The sequence below is a fragment of the Sorex fumeus genome, unplaced genomic scaffold, assembly GCF_029834395.1.
Source record: "Sorex fumeus unplaced genomic scaffold, SorFum_2.1 ptg000166l, whole genome shotgun sequence".
Taxonomy (NCBI): Eukaryota; Metazoa; Chordata; class Mammalia; order Eulipotyphla; family Soricidae; genus Sorex; species Sorex fumeus.
This window is the reverse complement of record NW_026606223.1, coordinates 32,690-58,609: the sequence shown is the minus strand read 5'-3', so window position 1 is coordinate 58,609 and position 25,920 is coordinate 32,690. Positions and strand designations below refer to the sequence as shown.

Genomic DNA, 25,920 nt, shown 5'->3' with positions numbered 1-25,920 from the left:
TTTCCCAGCGTGCAAGCGGCGTCCCGGGTGCGGGTCCCCCTCCCCCGTGCACATCTGATGCAGAGTCCCGGCCGCGACCGCGGGCGGGGGGCACTCGGTGTGCGGCGATGATCGCCCCCCCCCCCCCCGGCCCTCTCCCCGGCCCCCTCCGAGAGAGGGGGCGGCTGCGGGCGGAAGGATCAGGACGCGCCCGCCTCGAGCCTCTCGCGGGCGGGGCCTGGGACCCGCAGGGGGACGGGGGCGCCCGCCCCGGAGCGCGAGGGACCCCCGCGCTGCGCCCCGCCCCGCCCCGGCCGGCCCCGCCCCCGCCCGCCGCCGCCGCCGCCGACCCTCCGCGGCTGGCCCCGCCCCCTGCCCCGCCCCCGCCCGCCGCCGCCGCCGCCGTCCCTCCGCGGCAGGCCCCGCCCCCGGCCCCGCCCCCGCCCGCCCGCCGCCGCCGCCGACCCTCCGCGGCAGGCCCCGCCCCGGCCCCGTTCCGGCCCCGCCCCCGCCCTCCGCGCCTGCGCCCTGGGCCGCGGGGCGGCGGCGCCTGCGTGCGTGCGTGCGTGCGTGCGTGGTGCGTGCGCGCGCCCGCGGCCTCGCCCTCGCCCTCCGCCCCTGCGCCTGCACCGCGCGCGCCGCGACCCCCGCGGCCCCCCCGTGCGCGTTAAAGGGGGCGCAGCCGGCGGCGGCCGCCCCGGGGAACATGGCGAAGGTGGAGCAGGTCCTGAGCCTCGAGCCGCAGCACGAGCTCCGATTCCGCGGTAAGCCCGGCCCGCGCCCCGCCGCCCCCCGCCGCCCCCCGCCCGCGCCCCCGCCCGCGCCCCCCGACCCGGCCCGGCCCGCGCCGGGAGGGGCGGGCCACGCCGCGAGCCGGGCGGCAGCTGTCACCGCGCGCCACGTGCCCGCCCCGCCGAGGCCCGCCCCGGGCACGTGGCCCGGCGGTGGTCACCGCGCCCGAGCCACGTGCCCGTCCCTGGCCGGGGCCGCCCTGGGCACGTGGACGCCGATGGTCACCTTGTCGCCCCGTGCCCGCCCGTGGCCGGGGCCGCCTGGGCACGTGGACGTTGACGGTCACTTGGCCACCACGTGCCTGCTGATGGCCGGGGCCGGCCGCCTGGGGACGTGGCCGCTGATGGCCACCTCCCCGCCTTGTGCCCATCCATGGACAGGACCACCCTGGGCACGTGGCCACACTTGACCGCTCTCGAGCCTGGCCCGCTGGCCTCTCTCTGCCCACCACTAGCCGTGACCAGCGCTGCAGCCGCCGGGGGCGCCCTGTGCTCGCACCCAGGGTGTGCACAGGTTTGTGTTGTGTGCCCTCCCCGACTGGCCACCTGTTTCGGCATCACTCCGGAAACTCCACTGGCCTGCCCGGCCGCCTGGCACGACTTCGGCAGGGCTGGCGGCTGCCTCCTGAACAGGGCCACAGACTCCAGAGAGTCAGGGATGCTGGCGAGTGCCGGCCCGGTGTGGGCGGCTGCCCCCTGCCCCCTGTCCGGCAGTGCCAAGGATGCTGACCCCGGCACCCCAGATCCGGAAAGGAGCCTGTGATGCTTGGTCCAGAGTGACCTAATTGGCCAATGGCACATTCGAACCCAGACTGCCCAACGTTTCTGGGGTGCTGGGGATGGGCTCGGACCCTCCACTACCACTGAGCCACATCCCTGGCCCCCGACTGGGGCGTGAACCCAGGGCCCAGCTCTTGGGCTCCGTCCTGCCCAGCGCGGGCCCTTCCGCTTCCTGACTCTCACCCCCGGCCTGTCGCGGACTGGTCACTTTAAATGGCAGCAAACGCTTCCTTTGGACCCTGGGGCAGCTCGGGACCGTCCCGGGCTTCTCTTGGCACCATTCTGGCCCCTGGCAACTTCGGGGTCGGGGCCTCACCCTGGGCCTGGGTGCGCTTGGTCCTGTGGTCCACACACTCGCCCAAGCGCCTGCCTCCCACAGGGCTCACAGACACCCTCTTCTCCGTCACCCCTGGAGAAGGCCGCAGATGACAGAAGCAGCAGGAATAGCTTCGGGGAAGGTGATCCACAGGGCTTAGCGCGCACCGAGGCGGTCAGCTCCTGGGAGGGTCATGGAGCTGTTTATTTTTATTATTTATTTGGTTCGGTTGGGGGGGGGCACATCTTATGGTGCTCGGGCTGTTCCTGGCTCTGTGTCGAGGGTGAGTTCTAGCAGTGCTTAGGGGACCGTGTGCGTCCCCCGGGGTTGATGTGGGGTGGGCCGCGTGCAAGGCTTCCTTCCCGTCCCGTCTCTGGCCCCGTTGGGCTGCGTTTGAAGGGGGTGGGGGCTGGTGAGAACACAGGTCACCCAGCTCAGGCTGCGTGTGCAGGAGGCCTGGGCACGACCCCCAGCACCCCTGGGTGTGAGCCCCACACGAATACACGAAGGTTCCCTGGAAGGAGGCCTAGGAGGAAGTGGGGCTGAGGTGACGTGATGTTCCGTGTGCTGAGACACGAAACAGTAGGAAAGGTCCCGTCGTTGGCCGGCGTGAGAGCTGGCACGTGTCCCTGGGCCGAGTTCTTGTCCCCTTCGATGGAGCAGCTGTGCGGCCAGCGTTGCTCAGAAGGTAGCACATGTCGGTGACCCCAGACCCAGAATGGCTCGTCTCAGTGCGGGCGGAGATGCTCCTGACAGAAACCATCCAGGTGGGGACTGTCCAGGCAGAGATGGTCCCGGCAGAGACGGTCCGGGCAGAGATTCTCTGGGTCTCTTGTGCATCTTCTCGGTGGTGCAGGGTGAGCGTCAGGTCTGCAGAGCCTCCTCCCTGCGGGCAGCTGTCAGGGTGAGGGGACCCCCCACGCCCATTGAGGAAGGGGCCTGCTGTCCCGGGGGCCTCTGGACCTGTGGGCTGTGCTGCATGGTCGCACTTTCCTTTGCAATCATTTCTTCCCCAGAATCTCCGTGACCCAGGTCCTGCCACACCGCCCCCCTCCCCCGCCTCGTTCATGACGTTTTCTGAGTCATTAAAGGTATCACAGTTGTGTGTACACCTGTGTTACACCTGAAATTCCATATATGACATGCAGTGGGGTGGTACATATGATCTATGGCGCTGGCTTACAGAACTGTCCACGACGGGTCCCTCGCGTGAAACAGCCCCAGCGGGCACCGCCACTGAGTGTCCGCACCCTCTGCCCTGTCACCATGCCACTGGTGCCCCGCCCACCGGCCAGGCCCACCGGCCACGCCCCCACCAGTGGCCCCGCCCCATCTGGTCACCGTGACCACGCCCCCACCCAGTGGCCCCGCCCTCCGGGCCCCCCTGGACCCAGCCTGGGTCACCCCAGTTCTGTGCCGTGGCGGGTTCTCTGACCTCTGACCCTTGCTGCGTTTCTTGATTCCGCGCCTGGCAGAGCGGCTCCGTGTCGGCTGGTCCTCTGGCCTCCCTCTGTCCAGCAGGCCCAGGCCACCGCGCGACCTGGTTCCATGTGCAGGACCCGCGGGCCCACGCTGCGTGTCCTGGTGCCCGGCCCGTCCAGTGTCCCGTGTCCAGTGTCCAATGTCCTGTTTCCTGTTTCCAGTGTCCGGTGCCCCGAGTCCCTGCGGCTGCGGTGCTGTGGCCAGCGCAGGAGCCCCCAGCCTTTGGGGGGGTCGTCTTGGGCCCTGGGGTGGATGCTTGTCGCAGGACTGCTGGGTGGGGGGGCTGCTCGAGTCTCGGTTTCTTGGGGTGTTTCGAATGCTCCCAGCAGTGCCCAGGGCTCCTTCCCCCACATCCCCGCCAGCTCCGGGTCGGGTGCTCATTCTGTGGTGCTCCCTCGCCCCTGCTGCAGGCTGCATCTCTCTGCTGAGGGGGGCAGAGTGGGTGCTCGGACCATCTTCTCTGAGGAAGTGGCTGTTCATCTCATCTCCCCATTTTATTTGCTATTTATCTTTCGTTGAATCACAGGGAGATGCAGTGACAGAGTCGCCCGTGATGGGGTTCCAGTCACAGTGTCCAACACCTGTCCCTTCATCAGGGTCCGTCTCTCACTGCCCAAGTTTCCGGTTCCCCCCTGCGCCCTCCCCCCGTGGCGGACACCTTTCCCCTCTCTCACCCCGGCATTACGGTTTGCAGTGCGGGTGCTGGGAGGTCATCACACTGGCCCCTTGACCTCCCTGCAGGGCCTCAGCTCTTGTCCAGCTCATTTCCACCTCCCATTGCCATGGTGGCCCCTCTCCCCACCACCGCCTGTGGCGAGCTTTCGGCCGCGGACCAGCCCCGACCCCTGTTCCTGCTGTCCGTGGGGGTGTTAGTCTCACGTCTTGTGTATCCCACAGACGGGTGCGGTCATCCTGGGGCTGCCCCTCTCCTTCTGACTCGTTTCAGTCCGCGGGATTCTCTCTTGTCCAGCCGTTTATCGGCCGGTTTCACGACTTCATTTCTCCTGGTGGCTGAAGCATCCCATCGTGTCGACGCCCCATAGTTTCTGTAGCCAGTCGTCTGCTCTCGGGCTGTTTCCGGATTCTGCTGCGACGAACACCGGAGCGCGGCTGGCATTTCCGCTGTGTTTGGGCCCCCGGGGGCATCCCAGAGGGGGTATTCCCGGGCCGGGCCGTAGGGAGGCTCCGCTTTCAGCTCTCTGAGGAACGACCCGTCTTGGAGCAGTCGCCTGGCCCCCAGCAGCGAGGGCGAGCCCCTTTCCCCTGCTGGCGCCCCGTTCCTCTGGGTGTGCCCGGTCTGTGTGCGTGAGGTGGGACCTCCTCGCTGTTTGGATGTGCGTCTCCTTGGTGATCGGCCTGTAGAGCCTTCGGTGTTTCTTCCTGGAGGGAGTTTCTCTTCGTTTCTTCTCCCCTCTGGGGGGGCGGGGTGTCTTTCTCGCGAAGCTTGCCGGGGCCGTCCGTCTCCGGCCATCCCCCCTTCTCGGGTTCTCCCCCGTTGCGATGCGGCTGTTCGTTTTCTCGCTCTTGGGCCCTCCCGGTGCTCCGCATCGCTTGGCTGTGGCTCCTGTGTGTGGGGGCAGCTGACTTCCCCGCCTTTCTCGAATGGCCGTCGTTCCCTTCGTGGCTTCCAGGAGAGTCTCTCCCTCCCCTTCCCTCCCTTCCATCCTGTTCTATCCGAGGTGAATGCTGTGTCGTCCCTTCTTTGGTCATCGTCCAGGTCCCTTGGTCCTCCCTTCCACCCCCGGCTGGCTGTCGTGCTGCCATGCTCCGGTGGCGGGCGGGGCGGGGGCCAGTGCCTGGCCTGGCGTGTGCGCTGGCCGCTGGGGAAGGAGATCGCGGACAGGTCGGTGCAGAAGCAGGCTCAGAATTGCCAGCTTCCCCCGCTAGTCACGTGCACCTCAAGCTTTGTGTTTGGGAAGGTCGAAAGCCCTGCAGATCGTTCAGTGCAGTCACTGTCTTTCCGGTGCTAGGGACGGCATCTCCTCTGGCTCCCGCGGCGTGCTGGTCTCCTTAACACTTCCTCGTCACAGAGCAGCTGTCCGTGGCGTGCTTTCTAGCACTTTCCGTCCGTCCCGAATAGACCGTCTTCATTGACTCAATTATTAACCGCTGCTCGCCAGCCAGTGGCATTAAGCTCGCTAAGCGCTGCTAAACTGAAATCTTCTCCGTAGTGCGACTTCTGAGTTCTCGTTCCCGGGAGAGAAGTGCCGTCTAGAAACGGGCTCGCTTTCACTCTCCGCTTTCCTTCCATCGCAGTTGGCTCCCGAGGGGGCCGTGGGGCGGCCACACGCAGGCGGTTTGGGCGGGAGCGGTGGCGGTGGGCCTTCGCGGGCAGCACAGCGCTCTCATGCCCACCTGCCCGCTTGGGTCCCTCGATGTGCGTCGGTTAAAGTCACGGCTCTGACCCACGCGTCTGAGAACGGTGACCTCACCCGCGTGATTCACGCCGGGCGCCAGGGCAGGAGGAGAGTTCCGGGAAAGCCCTTGAAGGAAGCGGACCCTGGTCGCGGGATCGGTGATGGAACGTTGTGTGTCAAACACCCAACTGTGGATGCCTTTGGGATTCACGCTGCGGTAAGAAAGTTTGGAAAAAGAAAAAAAAAAATCCCTCTCTCTTAGGTTTGTTAGAATCATCTTCTCTCCCAGGGCCGGAGGCCAAACCCCTGGGAACTTTGGCCCCGCCGACCCCTCAGGAAGTTGCTAGAACTCCCTGTGGGCGTGGGGGGCCGGGCCCACCTGCCTCGCCCTGCTCCCACCCGAGAGCGCCTCCCGCCCGCCCCCCCCAGGGGTGATTGAAGAATGTGCTGTCTTCGGGAGGACCATGCCCTGGAACAAACGAGCGCGGCTTTCAGCAAGGTGACAAGAAAGACGAGCCCCGGACGGACGCCGGTTCCATCAGTCAAGACAAGGTTGCCGGAGAAGCGTCTGTGGACTCAAATCCAATCACAGCACAGAGGGTTCGTGCGGGCCTGGGACTGGGTCCGAGCCCGCAGCCCTGGGTCTGTGCTCGGCTCGGCTGCCGTGGCCTTTGAGGTCGTGACCTGTGTGTGGGGGGCTACGGGGCTGCGGAGGGAAACAAAGTCACGAGCGGAAGAGTGGTTTTTACATCGTCAAACCACGCAGCGTGCTGAAACAGTGCTCTCGCCTGCCCGTTTTTCATGGTGGTAAATGTGTTGTTTCGGCAGAGGCCGCTGCTGTGGGAGCCGTGGCCTTCAGGAGCCCCCACCTGCATGCAGAGACAGCCAAGGGGGTAGCTGGGGGCGCACTGTGGACACGAGGCAGAGGCTGCGGGGTTGTCTCTGGAGACGCCTGTCCTTGGTCCCCTGTCAAGAGTCCTCCTTCCTTTGGGCCCGTAGGTGACTGTGTGAGGATCCGGTCGCGTGGTTCGTGCCCGTTGGCCGCAGCCGGCCCTGGGCGCTGACCGTGGTGGGCAGGCAGGTGGGTGGGCCCTGCCGCCGTTGGTCCCAGCATCCCGCCCCCAGCTCAACAGAGGGAGCCGGGACGCCGCGGCCTGGAGCTGCCTTCCGCCGTCGTGGCTTCCCCCGGGGTGCTTGGGGACCGTGTGGTTCTGGGGCGACACGCGGGGCCTCTCCTGCGTGCAGAGTGGACGCTCCGGCCCGGAGGCGTCTCCTGCTCCTGCTAGGATCATCTCTGGAGGAAAAGGAAAATTAAGTCTTGGGAATTTGGGGGTTTTCGTTTTGTGTTTTGTTGTGGGGCCACCCCTGGTGGCGCTCAGAGGTCACCCTGGTGGCTCTGGGGAGCGCCTGGGGGCTGGGTGACTGTGTGTTCTCGCTCTGGCTCCATCGTTGGAAATTTGCCGGGCGTTTCTTCCGGCTCTTGAGCCACACCCGTGATGCTCAGGGCTGACTCCTGGCTCTGTGCTCAGGGGTGCCTCCTGGCGGGGCTCGGGGGGCCCGTCTGAGCGCCGGGAAGCGCGTCGGCTTGGCCTTCTGCACGGTCAGCGCCTTTCTCCCTGTGCTGTCCTGCAGCCCGTCTTGCCCCAGTCTGAAGAATCTTCCTTTCGATGACGCCACGGTTTTCTTTGACGTACCTGGTTCGTTTTTGTGCCAGGCTTTGGTTGTCCAAACGAGTCCGTGCATTTAGAAAATACTAACTTTCGAGTGCTTGGCAGCTCTGCTCGGGGCGTGTTGGCGGTGGGGCGCGGCTGTGTGTGGTAGAGGTTCCCCAGGGTTGCGGATTTCTGAAGCGCTTAGCGGGACCGTGGGGCAAAGGGGATGGAGCCCGGAGCTCCCACGTGCAGAGCCGTTGAGCTCAGCCGGCACAGTGCTCGCCCGTTTTATTTACACCGCCAGTGCAGAGGAGAAGTGGGCGGGAAGGAGGTGACCGTCCCTGAGGAGCTGGTGGCAGGGCTGCGGGGCCCTGGGGTCTTGCAGCGCCCGAAGGAGCGCGGTCTTGGGCAGGCGGCCTCGGTTCCTCCTCTCGGGGTTGCTGGGGGGCCGCTCATTTCCCCCCGCCTCTGACTTCCTCCTTTCACGGTCTCGTGGCTTCCCTGGAGGCCTCTCGCTGCGCCCTCCAGCCCCGGACTTGAGTGCCGAGGTGAAAGTGGGTTTCAGCTGAAGGAAGAAGGGGCGGCCCTGCGAGGGTGGCTGAGGCCCAGACGTCTGCCGTGCCTGCGGGCCTTGGCGCCGGTGGAGACCGAGATGAGCGGAGCCTGGTGCTCTGAGGAGAAGCCCCCCGCCCCTGCTCTGAGGAAGCGCCGTCCCTGGCTGTCCCCGACGCGCTCCTCTCCTCTCCCGTCCCGGTGGGCTGCGCCCCGCCTGCCGTTGGCCGGGATGGAGATGCCGTCGGGGTTGCTCTCCGGTCTTGCCCGGTAGTAGGCCGTCGATCACCTTCCTGGGAACCCGAGGAGGGAGCGGCCCCAGCGTGGCGTCCCCTGGGCGTTGCCGGCCGTTGGCAGTGACACGTCCATCGGAGGCGGCGGGAGGGGAGTTTGTCCTTGGGCTGATTTGGGTCCTGCGCCCCCTCCCACCCCCCCGGGGTTCGGCGTTGCACTGCTTGGCCGAAGGGAACTGTGAGTCACTCGGGGCCCGCACATGCTGCAGCCTCGGTGCCGGGCATCTGGCGGCCTCCTGACGCTCAGAACGCAGCCGCCTTTCACCTCGGGACGGGCATGGGGGGCTGTGCTGGCCCATCCCCTCTGAGGGGCTCGGACCCCGGGCCGCGGGCTGGTTTCCACCCGTCCCCCCTGCTGGTCACCCCGAGGGCCCGGCCCCACCCTGGGTGTCAGGTGGGCTCCCCTGCCAGGAGAGCGCCTCACCCCCCCCCCCCCCCCCCCGCACACTCTCCCTGGCCCACTCCGCCCACGCGCTGCTCACTCGAGTCGCCCTGCACCCCTGCAGACGCCGACATGCTGAGTGTGGCCTCTGCCACCTCCTGCCTCGCCTCGGCGGTCTCCTCCCCTTTGCGTCCTCCCCTCACTGTCCTGCTCACCGTCACTCGAGTTCTGTCCCTGACGCCAACACTTGGCCCCGGCGTTTCCTGAATTCCAAACCCCCGTGGTCCCCTCACGGCTCTGGTGCGATTAGGCACCTCGGAGCCTCCGCCATCAGGCCGCACCTTGTCATTGTATAGAATAATTTCGACCGCACTGTGTTGGGATGAGTGTGAGCTGGGACAGTCACGTGCGGGGAGACAGCCCGACTCCGCTGGTTCCTGGACTCATCCGCTTCCCTGAGTGCTCCCGGGCCAGCGACTTGCCAGAGCCCCGGAGCAGGGGCCACGGGCCAGGGCCACACGCTCTCCTTCCTCACACCACCCGCAGTCTCTGCAGAGGCCCCGGCAGCCCCTCAGAGGCCCCCTTGCCCCTCCCGGATCGGGCTCCGGGAACCCGTTTGTCCGGTGAGCTTCACGCCACTCTTGTCTTCCTTGTCTCTGTGCTCCCGTGGGCGCATTCGGCAATGCTCGGGGCTTCCTCTTGGCTCTGGCTCGGAGGTCGCTCCTAGGAGGGCTCGGGGACCGCCCGGGGTGCTGGCGCCGGAGGCCAGGCTGGCCGCTGCACTGCCCCTGGGGCCACTCTGCTTGTGCAGAAAGAGTGACGGCAGAGGGCCTGGGGACACGCGGCGGGGCTGGCACCTGGTTCCATCGAAGGCACCACACGGTGCCCCGGGCCCCGCCAGGAGTGACCTCGGAGCCCAGAGCCAGGAGGAAGTCCTGAGCACCACCGCGGGGGGACCAAAATGAATCCAGGAAACAAACAGGACGTGAGAATGCGCTTGCAGACTGTCGTGTGGAGTCCTGGCCCGGCCCGGCCCCGAGACGTGCGTGTGGAAGGGTGAGGGCACACGCGAACTCACGGCGGAGTCGCAGGCACGAAGCCCACCTGGACGCCGGTGGCAGCTGCGGATAAAGTCACGGCACGCACACAGCGGAATACTACGCAGCTGTAAAGCAAGATCGACTGCGCCGACGTGGACGGAACTGGAGGGCAGACGCGAAGCGGAGTAAGTCAGAGGGGGACGAACCCTGCTGCCCCCTCGTCTGTCTCAGAGACGAAACATCGAGGGACGGGCCAGGGAGTGGAGCGGGCCGGGCTAGACCCTTGGCCTGGGTCAGAGTCAGATCGCTGAGCTGAGTCAGACCGGTGAGGACGGGAAGGGGAGGACAGAAGCAGGGGGGAGGGGTGGGGGAGGACCCGGGGCAGGAGTCGCCCGGTCGTAGAGGTCAGAGTCGCCCGCAGAGGTCGTCATCGCTGCCTGAGCTCTGACATCTTTAGACACCGGAAGCCGTCCGAACCCGCCCCTTGGTTCTGACTTGGACCCGGCTCAGGTTCCGAGTGTTGTTGCTCCCTCTTCCAGGGTTGCTGGGAGACAGCTGTGCTGATGGGGGTGGGGGGGGGGGGCGGCTCACGTCCTTCCTGGGGCCTGTCCCGTCTTCTATCTGTCCGTCGTCTGTTGGAGGGTCCGCTCGTCTGCAGAGGGTGTGGGCAGGATATGACGCCAAGTTTGGTGTCTTCGGGGGGCGAGGGGGGAGGAGGTGCCCCCTGCTGGGAGCCCGGGAAGGGGTGGCCAGAGGGCGAGGCCGGGCCCAGCACAGGACTCTCCCACTGGTGCTCCAGGTCACTCTGCCGTCCTTCCCTCCGTGGCATCTGTGGCCCGGGGGTCCCGTGGCTGCGCCCTTGGTGAGGGTCCAGTTTTCAGCGAGTGAGTGAGGCCACAGTGGGCACAGGTGTGGGGTGGCCAGTAGCCTGGACGGAGAGCAGGGAGCATGGTGGGTAAAGCCTTTGATCTCCAAAATCCTTGTAGGAGGCAAGGTCCGAACTTGGGGTTTGGCCTTTGTCTTGAGTTAATGAAAACACTGTGCTCAGCACATGCCCGCGACGATAACCTTGACCTTTCCTTCCTGGGTTTGTTTGGGGTTGTGCTGGGGGCCCTGCTGACTGCACGGGGCTTCCCGGGGGTCCCCCTGCAGAGCAGCCTCCCGCCCCCAAAGCCTTCATTCTTAAAAATCACGCTGGCCTGGCTCCCCATTGAGTATGCGGCGTCCAGCGACCCCATGGTTCAGGTGCGAGATTTCTCGATATCAGGCATCTGGACATGAAGAAAATCTCCCAGTTGTCAGCATGGTTCCTGAGCTGCTGTGCTTGTAAAAAGTGTATATATACATATATATTTATTATTATTTTTGCTTTTTTGGACCACACCCGGCGATGCTCAGGGGCTCCTCCTGGCTCTGCACTCAGGAATCACCCCTGGCGGTGCTCAGGGGACCCTGTGGGATGCTGGGAATCGAACCCGGGTCGGCCGCGTGCAAGGCAGACGCCCTCCAGCTGTGCTGTCGCTCCAGCCCCGTAAAAGTACAATTCAACCTAGCAAAGTGCGGGGAGCGCAGAGGGCACCCGGGACAGCATGTGCCCCCGTGCGTCTCTCCGCGCGCCCCCGATGCGGGGCCGGGCCGGGCTGTGTCCCCTGGGCTCGAGGACCGTTTCCTGCGGCAGCAGCCCGGGTCGCGTCGTGGCGGGCTCTGCAGCGTGGGAGCGTCAGTTACCTCCCAGAGCTCCTTGCCCCGAGCACTGGCCGCCCGAGGCCTCCGTGTCCCGAGCGACATCCGACTCCCACCTGACCTGGCCCTTCCCGCGGGCCTGGTGTCTCTTGCCCGCGGCCTCCGGAGCTTTCGGCAGCAGAGTTCCTCGTGGGGCGTGGGTGACCGCCCGAGCGCCGCAGCCGCGCTGTCTGCTGAAGGTCAGCGCCCGCCTCCCCGATGCGTTGGCCGCGAGGCCTCGCTTTTGTTTCCAAAGCGTTGATTGAATGTGGGAGCTGACAATTCAATCCGGAAAATAGATTTGAAGGAAGCCAGCCTGTCTCCCGTGTCCTTCCTCTTAGATTCACGGTCGTTTTCTTTTATTTGTTTGTGGTTTCTAGGCCACACCTGGCTCTGCGCTCAGGAGTCGCTCCCGGCAGTGCTCGTGGGGGGGGGCCAGGGATCGAACCTGGGTCGGCTGCGTGCCGGGCCAGCGCTCGCCATCACTCCGCCCCCGTACGTTTCAAAGCAGTTCCAGGCGCAGAGTGACCGAGCGGGCAGTTCCAGCGTCCCTGCACCCTTCGGGGTGTCTCGCTTGCGTTTTCCGCCCTTGTGGGGCTCCTGCTTCTTCCCCTGGCCCCTTCCTCCCCTTTCTTGGGCCTTATCTGTGGCAGTGCTCGGGGCCGGCTGGGTCCCGGGTCCCACCCAGGTCCCCGCAGCAGAGCTCTCAACTTACTCTTTCATTTTAAGAAAAAAAACTGTGTTTGCAGGCCGGGGAGACGGCTTGGTGTGTAGGCCGGGCGCACAGGGGTTCCAGGTTGGTCCCGGGCACTGGCCCGATGGGTAGGTCCCCAGCCTTGTCACAGAGACCCCTGGACTGGCGTTTCTGAGGGGATGAGCCGTCAGGCCGGCGCAGCCCTGGGGCCTGGCCCCCCTCGGCCGTGGTTCCTGGCTGGGATCCCCGAGGGCCGGCTGGAGCGTGACTCACCCCGCCTTCACCCCGCCGAGGGTTCTCGGGCTCCATTTCCATCAGGAAGGACGGGTCCTCCCGCCGCTCAGTACGGTGGTTCTCTGCCCCCCCCCCCCCCTCCCAGGCGTGTCCGCTCCGGCGGCCTCTTGCTCTCTTAGATGGGGCACCGCGGGGGGGCCTGGGACGTGGTAGAGTGCTGGCCTTGCGTGCGACCCGCCAGGGTGTGACCCCCAGACCGAGATACAATAAGCAGAAAATAACAAGGGTCAATTCTGGACCCTTTTCCCGTCTTGAGATACACACTTAGAAGCGGCAGTAGCCAGACACGGTGGCGGAGGTCAGCCCGGCGCTCTGGGCTCGAGGGACAGCGGCCGGAGCCACTGACCAGCCGCCGGCCGACGCCGAGACTTTTCACGGCATTTGGGGTATAAAGAGCATCACCCAGTTGTGAGAAAGAAGCGCCGAACTTTGAAGGGATGTTTCTCGTTTCTCCCCGATTTCTCCAGATCTCTCCCCAGTTCACATGACCTCGTTTCCCCCCAGCGTCCCCTTTCGCAGTCAGGTTTCCTTCTCGGACGTGCGTGAAGTAAGTGGAAGTGGAAGGCGAGGAGGCAAAGCCTGAAGCTCGTGCTGTCGTCGAGGGAGCAGCTGCCCTGAAGTTTCCCTCAGAAGCCCGGACTCCGGGGGCAGCTGGCGTTGGCGAATTGGGTGGTGCTTTCTATGCAGCGTTTGAATCCTTCGGTGATCGATATGGACAGTGGCCCCGCAAATGGCCATTTTTTACCAGCGGCCTTAATGCCAGTGGCAGCTTTATGAAACGAAAGTGACTAGTAAAAATCTGAATGATGTTCATAAGCCCTTCTATCATTTTTATTGAGGTTTTTGTGCATTCTGACTAATTAATACAGGGAAAGGGAGAGCTCTGGCATGGTTTATCTCCTATAATGACTCAAATCAGGCAGAATTTATTTTCAATAAAATTCTTCAGGCAAATTGCCCAGGGTGGGGGGAACAAGGTTGGTTTGTTTTGACAAACCCCCGCGCCTCTCGCTCCGGGGGCTGCAGCTCAGGCCGGGTCCCCGCCGGCCGGGCCACGCACCGCAGCAGAGGCCCGGGGACGTCCAGGCCCCGTGAGCTGGACGTGCCCGTCCGCCTGCGTGCTGGGGTCTCGGGGCTGACCGCGGAGGTGGCTGCGGGGTCTCGGGAGGGGCTCGGGGGGCCATGAGTCAGCTTTGTGGCGTCCCAGGAGGAGGTCCGTGGGAGGGGGCAGAGGAACGGCCACCCCCGCCCAGCTCCCGTTCTGTTCGTCACCTCCCAGCTGCTCTCGGGGGACGGCTGTGGGGGCCGCTCGGAGCCCCCGCCGTGGGCTTGGGGAGCCCGTGGGTGCTCCCGGCTGGCCTGTCACGTGGCGCCTGGGAGATGTGGTGGTGGTGCCATGTTGGTTGTGTGTGTGTGTGAGAGAGAGACAGATAGACAGACACAGAGACCCCAGAAGACTCAGGAGCTCTGGCTAGTCTGTCTGTGCCCTTGTAGGAGACTCGCGCCCTGAGCAGACCAGGGCTGCCTGTGAGAGCGCCGCCCTCCCCTCCCCTCCCCTCCCCTTCCCTTCCCTTCCCTTCCCCGCCCTTCCCACCCTTCCCGCCCTGCTCCCCTCCATCCTGCTGGCGGGTGTCACTGCCTGCAGCAACCCCCGTGTCCCCACTGCCTGTCCCGTCCCTCTGTGCATTCCACAGGATGGCCCAAGGGGGCGCTCCCTGCCCCCTTCTCCCCTTCTGGGCATGGATGGGCTGCAGCAGTTGGTGCTGGGGGGGGGGGGGGTGGCTGTCCACATGGGCCCGGCAGGGGAAGCCCCCAGGGACGTTCTCTGGGGCCTGGCGCCACGCCCAGGGGTCCTCTCCGCCACGCCCGGGGGTCCTCTCCGTGCCTGCCCCTCCCCTGGGGCCACCGCCTGGCTGCTCCGGGGCTGGGGGGGGGGCTGTGCTGCTCGCCTGGCCTGCCCGTAGATGAAATCGCGTGAGCACATGTACGACCCGTTTCATGCTCAGATTGCCCCGTAATCTGCACATCAATCACATCCAGCGAATTCACGTTTCCAAGATCGGCCTTTCGCAGCCCGCCGAGTTCGTCGGAGTCTGGAATGGAGTCCTGCTCCTTTCTTCCTTCTCGCCACGATTGATTTCTGAATTTATGTTCAGGCCCAGCCCAGATTGATTTTTCGTACCCCGAGCGGCTCTCGCGGAGGGAACGCAGCCCGGAGTCGGCTTGGCTGGCAGGGGCCTGCGGGCGGAGGCAGGGGACGGGGCTGCAGTGCCCGGCGCCCGCGGCCTCGGGAGGCAGGGCTGGCCGAGGGGACCAGGTGCGGGCCGGGCGTGTCTCCTCGTCTGTGGCTCCTGCCGGTCTCGGGCGGCTCGTGGCAGCCGGGGGACCCCCGTCCCTCCCGAGACCACGGGGCATGTGCCCCGGAACGCCACAGGCGGGAGGGAGACGGTGGGTGAATGCGCAGGGGCCCTGCCTCAGTTTACAGGCGGCGCGAAGGTCACGGGCGGCGCGAAGGTCTCGTGGCCGGACGCATCCCGGGGACACAGTCAGGGCTGCCCCCCAGGCAGAGTTGAACGGGTCGCCAGACTTACAAGACAGGGACATTCGAATTTCGTCTTGTCTGCAGTGCGTGCGTGTGTGCTTGTGTGTGTGTGTGTGTGTGTGTGTGTGTGTGTCCCTGCACATGTGAATGCGTATGTGTATGTGTGCGTGTATATCTGCACATACGAATGCCTGCATGAGTGTGTGTGCGTGTGTGTGAGCTCATGTGTGCGTGTGCGTGTGTGTGTGTGTGTGTGTGTGTGTGTGTGGTGTCTGTGTGCGCGTGCATGAGCGCCAGTAACTGTTTGTCTAAACAGAGACGTGGGGGGATGCTGGTGCCTGGATATTAGTCACCTCAGGGGACAGGGAAAGCTCATTAACTTCCTCTTTATTCATCTTTTATTGTTGGGCCTGTTTTAAAAGCCGTGTTTTACTTTTTTAATTAAAAAATCTAATAAAGTAGAAAATGAATAAATAATAATAAAACACGCCCCGGGGGCGCCGTGTGCCGCCGCCGTCCTGGCAGCCGAGCGGCTCCTGGCAGCTGCCCGAGCGGCCCCTCCCCCCGGCTCCGGGACCCCCGTGGCGGCGTCAGGGGTCGCCCGGGTCGTCTGCCCTCCGCGACCCTTGTTGCTTGCTGCCCTGACGGTCCCTGGGGCCCAGCTTGCCCCCCCTGGGTGGGGCCGGGGCCAGAGCCGGACGTAGAGCCCCCTGCGGGCTGTCCATCTGTTTGTCCGTCTGTCTGTCCGGACTTGGATGACGCGGGCCCGGGGACAGGCCTGCTCTGGGCTCCGCAGCGTCCCGGCCTTCTCCCCACGGCCACCCCGGTCACTGTCCGTCTCCTCCCGCAGGCCCCTTCACGGACGTGGTCACCACCAACCTGAAGCTGGGCAACCCGACGGACCGGAATGTGTGCTTCAAGGTGAAGACCACGGCCCCGCGCCGGTACTGTGTCAGGCCCAACAGCGGTGTCATCGACGCGGGCGCCTCCATCAACGTGTCCGGTAGGTGCCGGGGGCCGCGGCCTGGGAGGGGAGGGGAGGGGAGGGCGGGCGGACGTGAAGCGGCGGCTGTGGGCTCGAGGGGCTTCGCACCCCGACGCTGAGGCTCCCCTTGGCAGTCCGCCACGAAAGTGCCCCAGGAACTGGCTTTGACTTCGAGGGAGAAAGCAAAGTGGGTCACGTTCCCGCCCAGCTCGATGGTCTCCGGCTTGTGCCGGCGCGGGCCATGCGGGGACGGCCAGGGGGCCGAGCTTGGACGCGTGTCAGGTGGAGTCGGTGTTGCCTCGCTGGAGCTTTGGGGCGAGAGTCAGGGCCGTGGGGGGCGGGGCGGGGGGTCCTGTCGCCTGCAGGTCCTGGGAAGGCTCCTGGACAGGCCAGCGACCGCGCCTCCGCCGCCCGGTGCCCTGGGTCGCCCGCCGAGCGCCAAGCGTCACGTGTCGTTAACAGGGCGGCTGCTTCTTGTTGGGGGTTGGTGTTGCCAGGGTTTGACCTTCCCACGCCGCGCCTGTCCCGGGCCCCTGCTCTCCTCTCCGGACACATCCCGACCATGCTCGGCGTGCTCGGCTCACTCTTGGGGGCCGTGGGAGCCGACGTGGTGCCTGGAGCAGGCCTGGGCCCGCCCCGCGCCCCGCAGCTGCCCGGCCCCTCCGCCCGCTGCCCCTACCCCAGCCTTTGCCAGCTCTGAGACAAAATTTGTTTTTTCTGATTTTCCATTTTCCAGACTCTGCATTTGCCCTATAGACAGCAGCTGCCGGTAGGTTTGCAGGGACCCCGTGTGCAGAGGCCGCTGCGGAGTCAGCTGGGGGCGGGCCCCTGTCTCCGGCCCTGTCTCCGGGAACTCCGTCGCCCCAGGAGCAAGCTGGGGCTGGGGGGTGGGGGGGCGCGTCTTAGCTCCCAGCCCAGACTCTCCATGATCAAGTTTATTTCAGGATATGACAGATCCCTTACTCGGTTCTTCAGCAGCGACAAAACAAAAGCCCAAAACAAATTGGCCCAGGGGCCGGTCAGCCGATTGCGAGTTTCCAGGGCCAGTCTCGGTGGACAGGCCTCGCTGCACTGGCTGTCGGGGCGGCCCCGCCTAGGCCTTCTGGAAGCTTCTGGAACTTGCTCCCAGGGCATGGCCAGGGCTGCTTCCTTGCCTCTCGCTCTGCGGGGCCCTAGTGCCACGGCCGGGCCGGCCTTTGCCTCCGCAGAGAGACCCCCCCCCCCCACTGAACTTAAGCTCAGCCAGGTAGGCTGGAGAGAGTCACCGCAGGGAGGGCGCCCACCCGGCATGGCTGACCCGGGTCCCATCCCCGGCACCCGCAGGGTCCTCCAAGCTCTCCAGGCCATCCCTGAGCACAGAGCCAGGAGTCAGCCCACATTGCTTGGTGTGGCCCCCAAACACACACACACACACACACACACACACACACACACCAGCAACAGCAGCAAAGGCGGGGGGGGTGGGGCCTGTGGGTGGGTGGGTGGGCGCCCGGGCCAGGCTGCCCTCCTCCAGGCCCTCCACCTCAGTCCGTTTTCCTCAGCGGTGGCGGCGGGAAGATGTTTTCAAGGTGGATCGTGTCTGGAAGTTTCTGTGTCGAGCTGCTAAGTGGTTGAGGACCTTTTCCTAATAGTGCAGTTTAATAAGGAGGGAGTTTCCGTTAATATTCCAAACCACGTTTGCCAGCGGAGACGGCAGGTGAAGTGGTGGAATTATGGGCCCATCAAAAATACTTACGCTTCCTGTAATATGGTATTAAGTTTAATATTTTTATAACCTTCACTGCATTCTAATTTCTCTAAAGTAGCAAACACGCTTCCATTTGCGGTTCAGTTATGCGCATTGGTCGCCTGTGTACCAAGCAGATTAGAAATGCAAAATATCTCGGTGGGGGGGGATGAGTCATCAAAGATACCAGTTTTTAGGCACAGATAGACCCGCCTCGGTGTGCCCGGGGAGTCGGGAATGAATTGAAGACAAACCGGCACGACTCGCCCCGAGTCCTGGATCTTCATTTTAATTTAAAGCCCAGAGAGTTAAGGAGCAGCGTTCATCGGCGACGTCGAGCTCCTCCAGCATTTATCTCAATCACACTTAGAGCCGAACGTTCTTCCAATAAAATCCCGAGCACAGAGAATGGAAATCAGCAGCTCCTCTTGGATGGAAACATTGGTCAATTAATGTAATTGGGCAGCGTTGCGATTGATAATTAATCCTTTTAAGATTTTGCTGACTCAGCGAGCGGAGCTGCTGGCCGCGGCTGGCCGGGGCCCGGGGGTGCTTTGGCGACGCGGCTCAGTGCGGGGCCGTGACCTGGGGCCACGGGCCGGGGCCGCTGCTTGCTTGTCTGGTGGTCTGCTCCGGACTCCTGTCGAGCACGGCCTTTGCACGGGTGGTTTTCACGAGCCACGTTTGGCCAGGTCTTCCGTGAGCGCCGCCTCGGTCTGTCCGCCACGGGAGAGGCAGGCGGGCCCCACCCCTCCCCCAGGCGGGCCGCTTCGGGCGTTGGATGGTGAACGCTCGCGGCCACGTCCGAGTCGCAGAGAGCGGCCGAGTCTGGCTCTCAGGTTCCTTCTCCAGCCCCGCGGTGCCCGTGGGGTGCGGGGCAGGAGCTGCCCGGGACCTTGGCGGGGGACCTGGCGGGAGCCCGGCGGGTGCTTTCGTGGGAGGCGTTAGGTGCAGGAGCCCCCGACCCGCTGGCGGCCAGCATGGACGTGGGCGACGTGGACGGACACTCTGGGCTGAGAGAAGGTCGGGCTGGGGCTCCCCGGCGTCCTGGAAGCTTCGATTTCACTTTCAATCTAGTCGCTTCTGAAGGGGGAAGAGAAAATTGTGTGTGTGTGTGTGTGTGTATGTGTGTGTGTATGAGACTGAGTGGTGGGGTGTACACAAGTGTAGACGTGTGAGAAAAGTGTGGTGGTGTAAGTATGAGTGTGAGTGTGGACGTGTGAGTAGGAGTGTGGGTGTGTGAGTACGGGGCTTTGAGTTCAAAGGTGTGTGTGTAGAACTGTGTGCGCATGGTGTACCGTGTGTGTGAGTGTACGAGTGTAGCTGAGTGTGAGGGGGTGTGAGAAGGAGTGTGACTTCCTGGGTGGGACCATGAGACTGAGTGTGAGTGGGATGTGGGGGGTGTTTGGGTGTGAATGAGTGTAAGAATGAGCGTGTGAGACGAGTGTGGGGGGGTGTATGCCTGTGAGTGTGTGAAGCTGTGTGAGTGAGCGTGTGCCGCCTGTGCGTGTGTGAGGCTGTGGGAGTGAGTGAGCGTGTAGTGTGTGTGTGTGTGTGTAGCTGTATGGGAGTGAGTGTGTGCCCCGTGTGTGTGCGTGTGAGTGTGGCTGTGTGGGGGTGAGTGTGCGCGTGTGCTTGTGTGAGGCTATGTGGGGAATGAGTGTGTGTATGTGTGTGTGTGTGTGATACTGTGTAGAAGTGAGTGTGCGCATGTGTGTGTGTGAGGCCGTGGGAGTGAGCGCGCGCGCGTGTGTGTGTGTGTGTGTGAGCATGCGTCCTGCAGCTCTTCGCTCATCGATCGGGCTTCATGACCCTGCGCTCCTTTCTTAAGGCTCTCGTCCGCGCGTCCTGGGATAAAGTGGACGTCGTAGCAGGGGCGTTAATGGGGCGCGTGGTGGCCGTGGCGGCCGTCTCCTGGTAACGGGCCTCTCTTTGACGTGGTATCAGCAGATACGTCTCAGGAGGAGGATGGATGGCTCATTTAAGAGGGTTTTAGCATCAGTGTCTCTGGTATTCAAGCGAAATAAATTAAGTTAATGGGGAGTTCTTTTACAGCCTGTCATGGACAATGTACATCATTTCTGCCGCGATTTGCATGCGTGGCGCGGGGGGCGGGAGCCAGGAGCCGTGTTCTCAGGCCGTGCCCGCGCGTGGGTCCGGCGCGGTGAAGATGGGCGGGGAAGACCCACTTCTGGGCTCGTGGGGGAGGGCGGCGGCGCTGCTCGGCCGTGGGTCTGGGTGGCCACTGCCCGTGTTTGCCGCTGGACGTCCGGCGCCTGTGGACAGGGAGAGCCGGGAGCCGAGGCTGGGGTGCCATCCCTCCTGCAGGCCGACCTGTCGCTGTGGTCTGCAGGACCCTGCACGGTGCTGTGGCCGCTTCAGTTCTCAGGGTGGGGCCGCCAGGGCGCAGCGCCCAGCCCCGACCGGAGTGAGGGCAGGCGAGGGTGGCCACATGCCCGGCACGGCGACTCTGGGGGTCCCTGCCAGCAGGCTGCCAGCCCCTTGTCCACCGTGGCCAGGCGTTCGTGGCCCTGTCGTGACTGACACGGCCTGACGCAGGGAGCCTGGCCGGGAGCCTGGGGTCGCACACGGGGTCCAGTGGGCTGGGGCTCCTGGGGGCGGGGGCAGATGCTCAGTCTTGCTCACCGCCCCTCTGAAGGCCGAGGGGGCAGGGGGAGGATCTAGTGGAGCAGGTGGGAGAGGCCCCAGGGGCCCCGGCGGCATCAGAGGCCCTCGGGCTGGGCACGGCTCTTCCCTTCCGGGGATAGGAGCGGGCACGGGGTTGCTGCCTTCCCCATCCCTCAGCGATCCACAATTGTGCATGGTTCCGTTTGCAGGAATCCCTGGGGAGCCCAGCTGGAGGGGTCAGAGGCGGCTGACTGGGTGGGGACACGTCAGTTCCTGCTGGAGCCACCCCCCCCCCCCGGGGGCTCAGACACCCCTCCCAGAGGCGGCTCGATCCCCGCGTGTCCCTGGCCCGGCATCTGCCTTCCTGGCGCCCCGTTCCCAGCCTGGACGGAGGCGTCGTCTCCGCCGGCCCTCTGAGGGTGGCGCGTTGCCAGTGCTGGGCCAGTGGGCCGGGCTTGTGCTGACCCCGGGCTGTCATCAGCCTGGCCTGTGCTCCTGGGCCGGGGGCTCCCTACGGGGTGTGTGGGGAGCAGTGCCAGGTTCTGCTGCCAGTTGGGGCACCCGCGGGCGTCACCAGCCCCGGGACCAAGTGGGAGAAGCTGAGACGGGCCGTGGATATCCCAGGTGACTCGGTCCTGGCTCCTGAGCACGCGTGTCGGGGCTGGAACATGCATGTGTCGGGTCCTGAAACAGGCCTGTGCCAGGGTGGGCACGCGTGTCGGGTGCCCAGGCCCTGCGCCTCGGCCGTGACCCTGGACGTACCCGCGATTCGGGTGCGGGTCCCGTGGGCGGGAGGGGAGGTGCAGGCGCCTGGGTCGTGGGCGTGGCAGGCTGTGGCCGGGCACCCCCCGATGGCCTCCTCTCTTCGCAGTGATGTTGCAGCCGTTCGATTATGACCCCAACGAGAAAAGTAAACACAAGTTCATGGTCCAGTCTCTGTTCGCGCCGACGGACACTTCCGACATGGAGGCAGTGGTGAGTGCCCGCTTCTTCCTCTGGGCTGGGAGGGGGCAGCGGGACACGCCCAGAGGTGCCCACTGTCTGAGCCTGGGGGAGAGGGTCTCGGGCGCCCTCGGGCTGTTCCTGAACCTCTGCGTTCACCCTTGCGTGGAACGTTCCAGAATATCGCTCTTCCCTGACTCCTGTCTCAGCTGCTGCAGCAGCCCCTTTTCTGGTGGATTTTGTGTCTCGGGTGGTTTGGGATCTACGCCCCCAAAGGTGTGTTTCTCTCCAGGGGCTGCCTTGATGTCCCACCCTCAGCGGCTGGGACACTGGGGGTGTGAAACTGCCCTCAGCCCATCAGGCTTTGTTGGGGGGTTTCATTCTAATTCATTGCTATTCCCCTTAGATTTCTCCTTAAAAGAAAAGTTTAATATGTGTCTGATTTGGGTACAGTGAGATGGCTTTATTTTCATGAACCTCCTGAGGGATGTTACGTTATTGCTTCTGGGGAAACGCCGTGATGCAGAATCAACCCGCCTGAGAGTTTCTCGGTATGAGCCTGGCCCGGGCCCCCAGGGAGGCCTCCGTGGCCCCTGAACGGGGGCGCCCAGCACGCTGCCCACCTCTCGGCTCCCCGGCCCAGGTGCCGAGACTGAGGGGTTCCGCCTGCAGCGTGGGCGAGGTCGGGGGTGCGGCTGGGGTCGCCCTTAGGCCCACCCTCACGGATGTCAGAGTTCAGGCAGGAGCCGGAGGGTTGAGGTGAGGCCCTGCGCAGGCGAGGTGCTGCGTGCCTGTCTGGGGTGGGCACCCCGGGCCCTCCTGCCTGGCTTCAGCAGTGAGCGGGTCGGGGCGGGGCACCCGAGCCCCCCCGCAAGCAGGACCCCCCGCGGCTGTGCCGGGGTCCCCGCCCCGGACAGGGTCGGCCTGCGATGGGGGGAGGGGCACTGCTTGCAGACCCAGCTCCCCAGCAGCACTCGGGGAAATTCGGGGCATGATGCCCTGGAGAGACGGGCCGGGACCTGGGCTTCTTTCTTTTCGTTGCCTTTGGAGCCTCAGGCTCTTGTTTTCCTGTCAGTGTTTTTGGTCGGGGGGCGCACACCCGGCTCCGCGCTCAGGCATCACTCCTGGCGGGCGTGGGGAGCGCTGAGGGTGCCGGGGGTTGGGCCTGGGTCGGCCGCAGGCAGGCAGACGCCCTCCCTGCGGTCACTCGCTGGCCTCTCACCCCCCCGCCCCCCCAGCCTCTGTCCTTCTCGTCACACGGGTTGTTGCGCAGTGACCAGGCCAGAACCTCCCCGGCGCCTGGCCTAACCCCCCGCCGCATCTGCTCGTTCCCGGCGTCCGCTTTGTTTCTCCCTGCGTGACCAGGCGGCTTGCTGGCCTTCCGTCCCCCGCTTCCCATCCCGTCCGACCGGGGCTGACCCAGTCTGGCAGGGGCAGCCGCGGGGCCACTGCTTTGTGGCTTTTGTCGCGGCCACGTTCTGCCCCACGCAGGTGGGGCTTCCGGGGAGTTTCTCGGGACTGAACTTTGGGTCAGTGTTTTGCTGGTGAGTCCGGAGGTCTCTGGTGCCACCGGGCCCGACCGACAGCGGCGCAGCCCCTCGGCCCGCTGACCCCGAGTGGCCGGCTCCCTGCCCGGGGGTCTCTGCTCTGCGGCTCTCCGTCCCGGCAGCACCCGACAGGGCTCCCAGCCCCCCTCCTCCAGGAGCGCCGGGTGAGGGTCCTTGGCCTGCCGGGACCCCTGGAGCAGAGACCCTCGTCCTGTTCCCCGGGGTCTGCCCGGAGGAGGGGACGCCCAGGCGTGGGCAGGGGAGATGAGTGTTCCGGGGGCTGGAGCCCTGATCTCGTCACGTTCGGGAGACGGAAATCCCAGCCGACGGGAGTTCTTTATTTGATATACATCAGAGCTTTCTCATTAAGAGTGTTTTTCTGAAATTGTCAGTTATAAAGAAGGAAATTATTCTTCTCGCGGCTTTATAATATCCTGATTATTAAATTTAAATTGTTTCAGTGGAAGGAAGCAAAACCGGAAGACCTTATGGATTCAAAACTTAGGTGTGTCTTCGAGCTGCCAGTGGAGAATGATAAACCGGTAAGTGTGTTCCTCGTTCCCCGTGATTGAACGTCGCCAGCCGACACCATTTGCATCCGTCCCCTGCAGAACCGAGATTGAAGCTGGCAAATTATTTTCCCGTTTCTGATGGATGAAGAGAATAAGCTGAAGTCAGGCAGCGGCTCCGGCCCCGCCTGACAGCCCCTGGCCCCCGCGGCCCTCGGAGGTGGAGCCCCTGTCAGTGCCCGGGGTCTGGGGGCGTCGGGGCCTGGCCAGGTTGTGTGAGGAGAGATCAGTTGGGGCTGGAGCACCGCGGCCCAGAGCACTGTTTAGGGAGCCCCCGTCTCCGGGTCCTCTCAGTGCCCCGTGCTGTGTCGTCGTCCCCTTCCCCCGCAGGCAAAATCTGGCCCTGAGTTCAGTGGTTCCCAGGCTGGACCCTGCCGGGGACCCCCCAGTCCCCGAGGGCATCCGGCACGCCTGACCAGATCTTCCTCAGAGCTCCCTCCCCCGGCGTCCTGGCCCTGCTGCTGGCCGTGTCCAGTGGCTGTGCCCGGGAAGGGCAGCAGTAGGCAGTGACCCCGGCTCCCGGGCCATCGGGACTGGCCGGTGCTCCCCGGCAGCTGCCTTGGGCCCCTAGAAATGCCTTCAGTGGCCTGGAGGTTCTCTGTCTCTGAGCAGAGAGTGGACTTCTGGGCCCTGGGCGGGGGCTGTGCCGGCGGCCAGACAGTGTTCCCACGGGGGTTCTTGCCCCCCAGCCCCTCGCAGCCCGGTGTTGGTCCCCGCACCCACAGGTGACCCCGCTTCACTTGGGGCTTCCTGCCGGGACCGGGTGCCCGGCTGCGCCCCACGGGGCCCGGTGGCTCTCCAGGGCTGAGCGCGGCAGCGTGTGATGCTGTGGCGGGAAGCGCCGCCACGTGGCGTTGGTTTAGAACTCCTTTGCTTTGCAGAGAAGAAAGTCCCTTATTCCAGAGCCCTGACCCCCGGGCTTTCGTTTTTCCCCGAACAGCTCGATGTAGAAATAAATAAAATCATGGCCACGGCTGCGTCCAAGGCGGAGAGCCCGGCCGCGCCCAAGCCCCTGAGCTCCTCGCTGGATGACACGGAGGTGAGGAAGGTGATGGAGGAGTGCCGGAGGCTGCAGGCCGAGGTGCAGCGGCTGCGCGAGGAGAACCGAGGCTTCAAGGTAGGGGCGCGGGGCAGGCCGGGGGCAGGGCAGGGCAGACCCCCCAGCCACTCCCCCCCTTGCCCAGTGCATCTGCGCACGGAGGCTTGTGGAGGCTTCAGGGTTGGTTAGTTTGTTTGTTTGTTTTTTGCTTTTTGGGTCACACCCGGCGGTGCTCAGGGCTTCCTCCTGGCTCTGCACTCAGGAATTACTCCTGGCGGTGCTCGGGGGACCCTACGGGATGCTGGGAATCGAACCCGGGTCGGCTGCGTGCAAGGCAGACGCCATCCCTGCTGTGCTACCACTCCGGCCCCAAGGCCCCAGTTTTAAGGCCCATCTGGGCTCTCGCTCCTGCCGGCAGCCAGTAAGAGCTTCTCTCGGCGTTCTGCCAGCGCCAGGCCCACAGAGGCCGCGTCCGTCTCTCGGACCTTGGTCCCAGCTTCGAGCCACGCGGGGTTCCAGGCTGACTCCTCTCTGCTGAGCGTCTCGGACACGCCCCGTGCCCCTCCTCGAGCGTGTTTCTCTTCAGAAACAGACTTCTGGTCGTTCAAAGTGATAAATGGGGAGAAAGAGCTTCTATATAAACCCAATAAATGCTGGATTTTGCTGTGCCCATTTTTTTTTAAGTTAATCGAATAACCCCAGTCATTTATCAGCCATGCTGGGGTATTGGCCGTGCCCTGTGAGCAGAGTATGTTTAAAATATTATCAGGCCAATCTTGACACGGGAAGATTCTTTTTCCTTTCAAGTGCTGACCGCTTGTTCGGTCCGCTTGCGTTCTTCCCCTTGGAGCGGCGGGATTTCCGAGGCTTCCCTGCCTCCTCGGACACGGGCATTCGACGGGCTGGCTCGGCGTCCGGCGGGGCCGGCCCCCTGCACCCTCGAGGCCCGGGGGTGGGTGTGAAGGAATCGGGGAAAGAGGAAATGGAGCTGCAGCAGGGCAGTGGAGTCGGAGGGTGGGAGGCATCTGGCCAGGGTAGCGGCAGAGGCAGGCCTGGCCTGGGACTGTGGGCAGTGACCGGAGAGAGTGTCTGCCCAACGCGTCGTCTTTGTCGGGGGAAGGGCCAGGGAGCTTCCCGGGAGAGGGAAGTCGCTGCCGGGCCGGGCCTGCTCCTGCGCTGCGGGCAGCACCGGCCTCTGCGGACACCTGCGCCTCCTGGGGCTGGTCCTCTGGGGACCCGCATTTCAGGTGGACGGCGGGGGCGGGGGCAGGACATTGGGGGAGGGGGCTGAGGGTTAATGCAGGGGCGGGAGGGGCTGAGGGTTGATGCCGGGGCTGGGAGTCCCTCTCGGCCGGCCGTCCCTGACCGTGTGTTCGTCCCCAGGAGGAGGACGGTCTCCGCATGCGGAAGGCGGCGCGGAGCAGCAGCCCAGGGCCGGGGCCGGCGGCGCCCAAGGAGGAGGGCCTGAGCAGCCGGCTGCTGGCGCTGGTCGTCCTGTTCTTCATCGTGGGCGTCATCTTCGGCAAGATCGCCTTGTAGGGCAGCATGTGGGCGCGGCCTCCCCGTCACCTTGTCCAGAGACCCCGTGTATGCCGCCACCCCCCAGGT

The 25,920-nt window shown here is 64.9% G+C and overlaps 1 protein-coding gene across 1 annotated transcript; it reads left to right on the top strand.

Annotated features, from left to right (window-relative positions):
- Positions 1–296: 296 nt before the first annotated feature.
- Positions 297–25,920, top strand: VAPB (VAMP associated protein B and C). The gene is made up of 7 exons (XM_056107449.1): positions 297–303; positions 680–743; positions 15,727–15,879; positions 21,087–21,190; positions 23,166–23,246; positions 24,214–24,390; positions 25,696–25,920. Exons 2-7 carry the CDS (start codon positions 686–688, stop codon positions 25,849–25,851), a joined length of 729 nt encoding a protein of 242 aa, XP_055963424.1. The 5' UTR covers positions 297–303; positions 680–685; the 3' UTR covers positions 25,852–25,920.

Coding starts and splice junctions, on each gene's coding strand:
- VAPB (XM_056107449.1), top strand. CDS start 686: ATGGCGAAGGTGGAGCAGGTCCTGAGCCTCGAGCCGCAGCACGAGCTC. Junction 744..15,726: donor GCACGAGCTCCGATTCCGCG/GTAAGCCCGGCC, acceptor CTCCTCCCGCAG/GCCCCTTCACGGACGTGGTC. Junction 23,247..24,213: donor CAGTGGAGAATGATAAACCG/GTAAGTGTGTTC, acceptor TTCCCCGAACAG/CTCGATGTAGAAATAAATAA.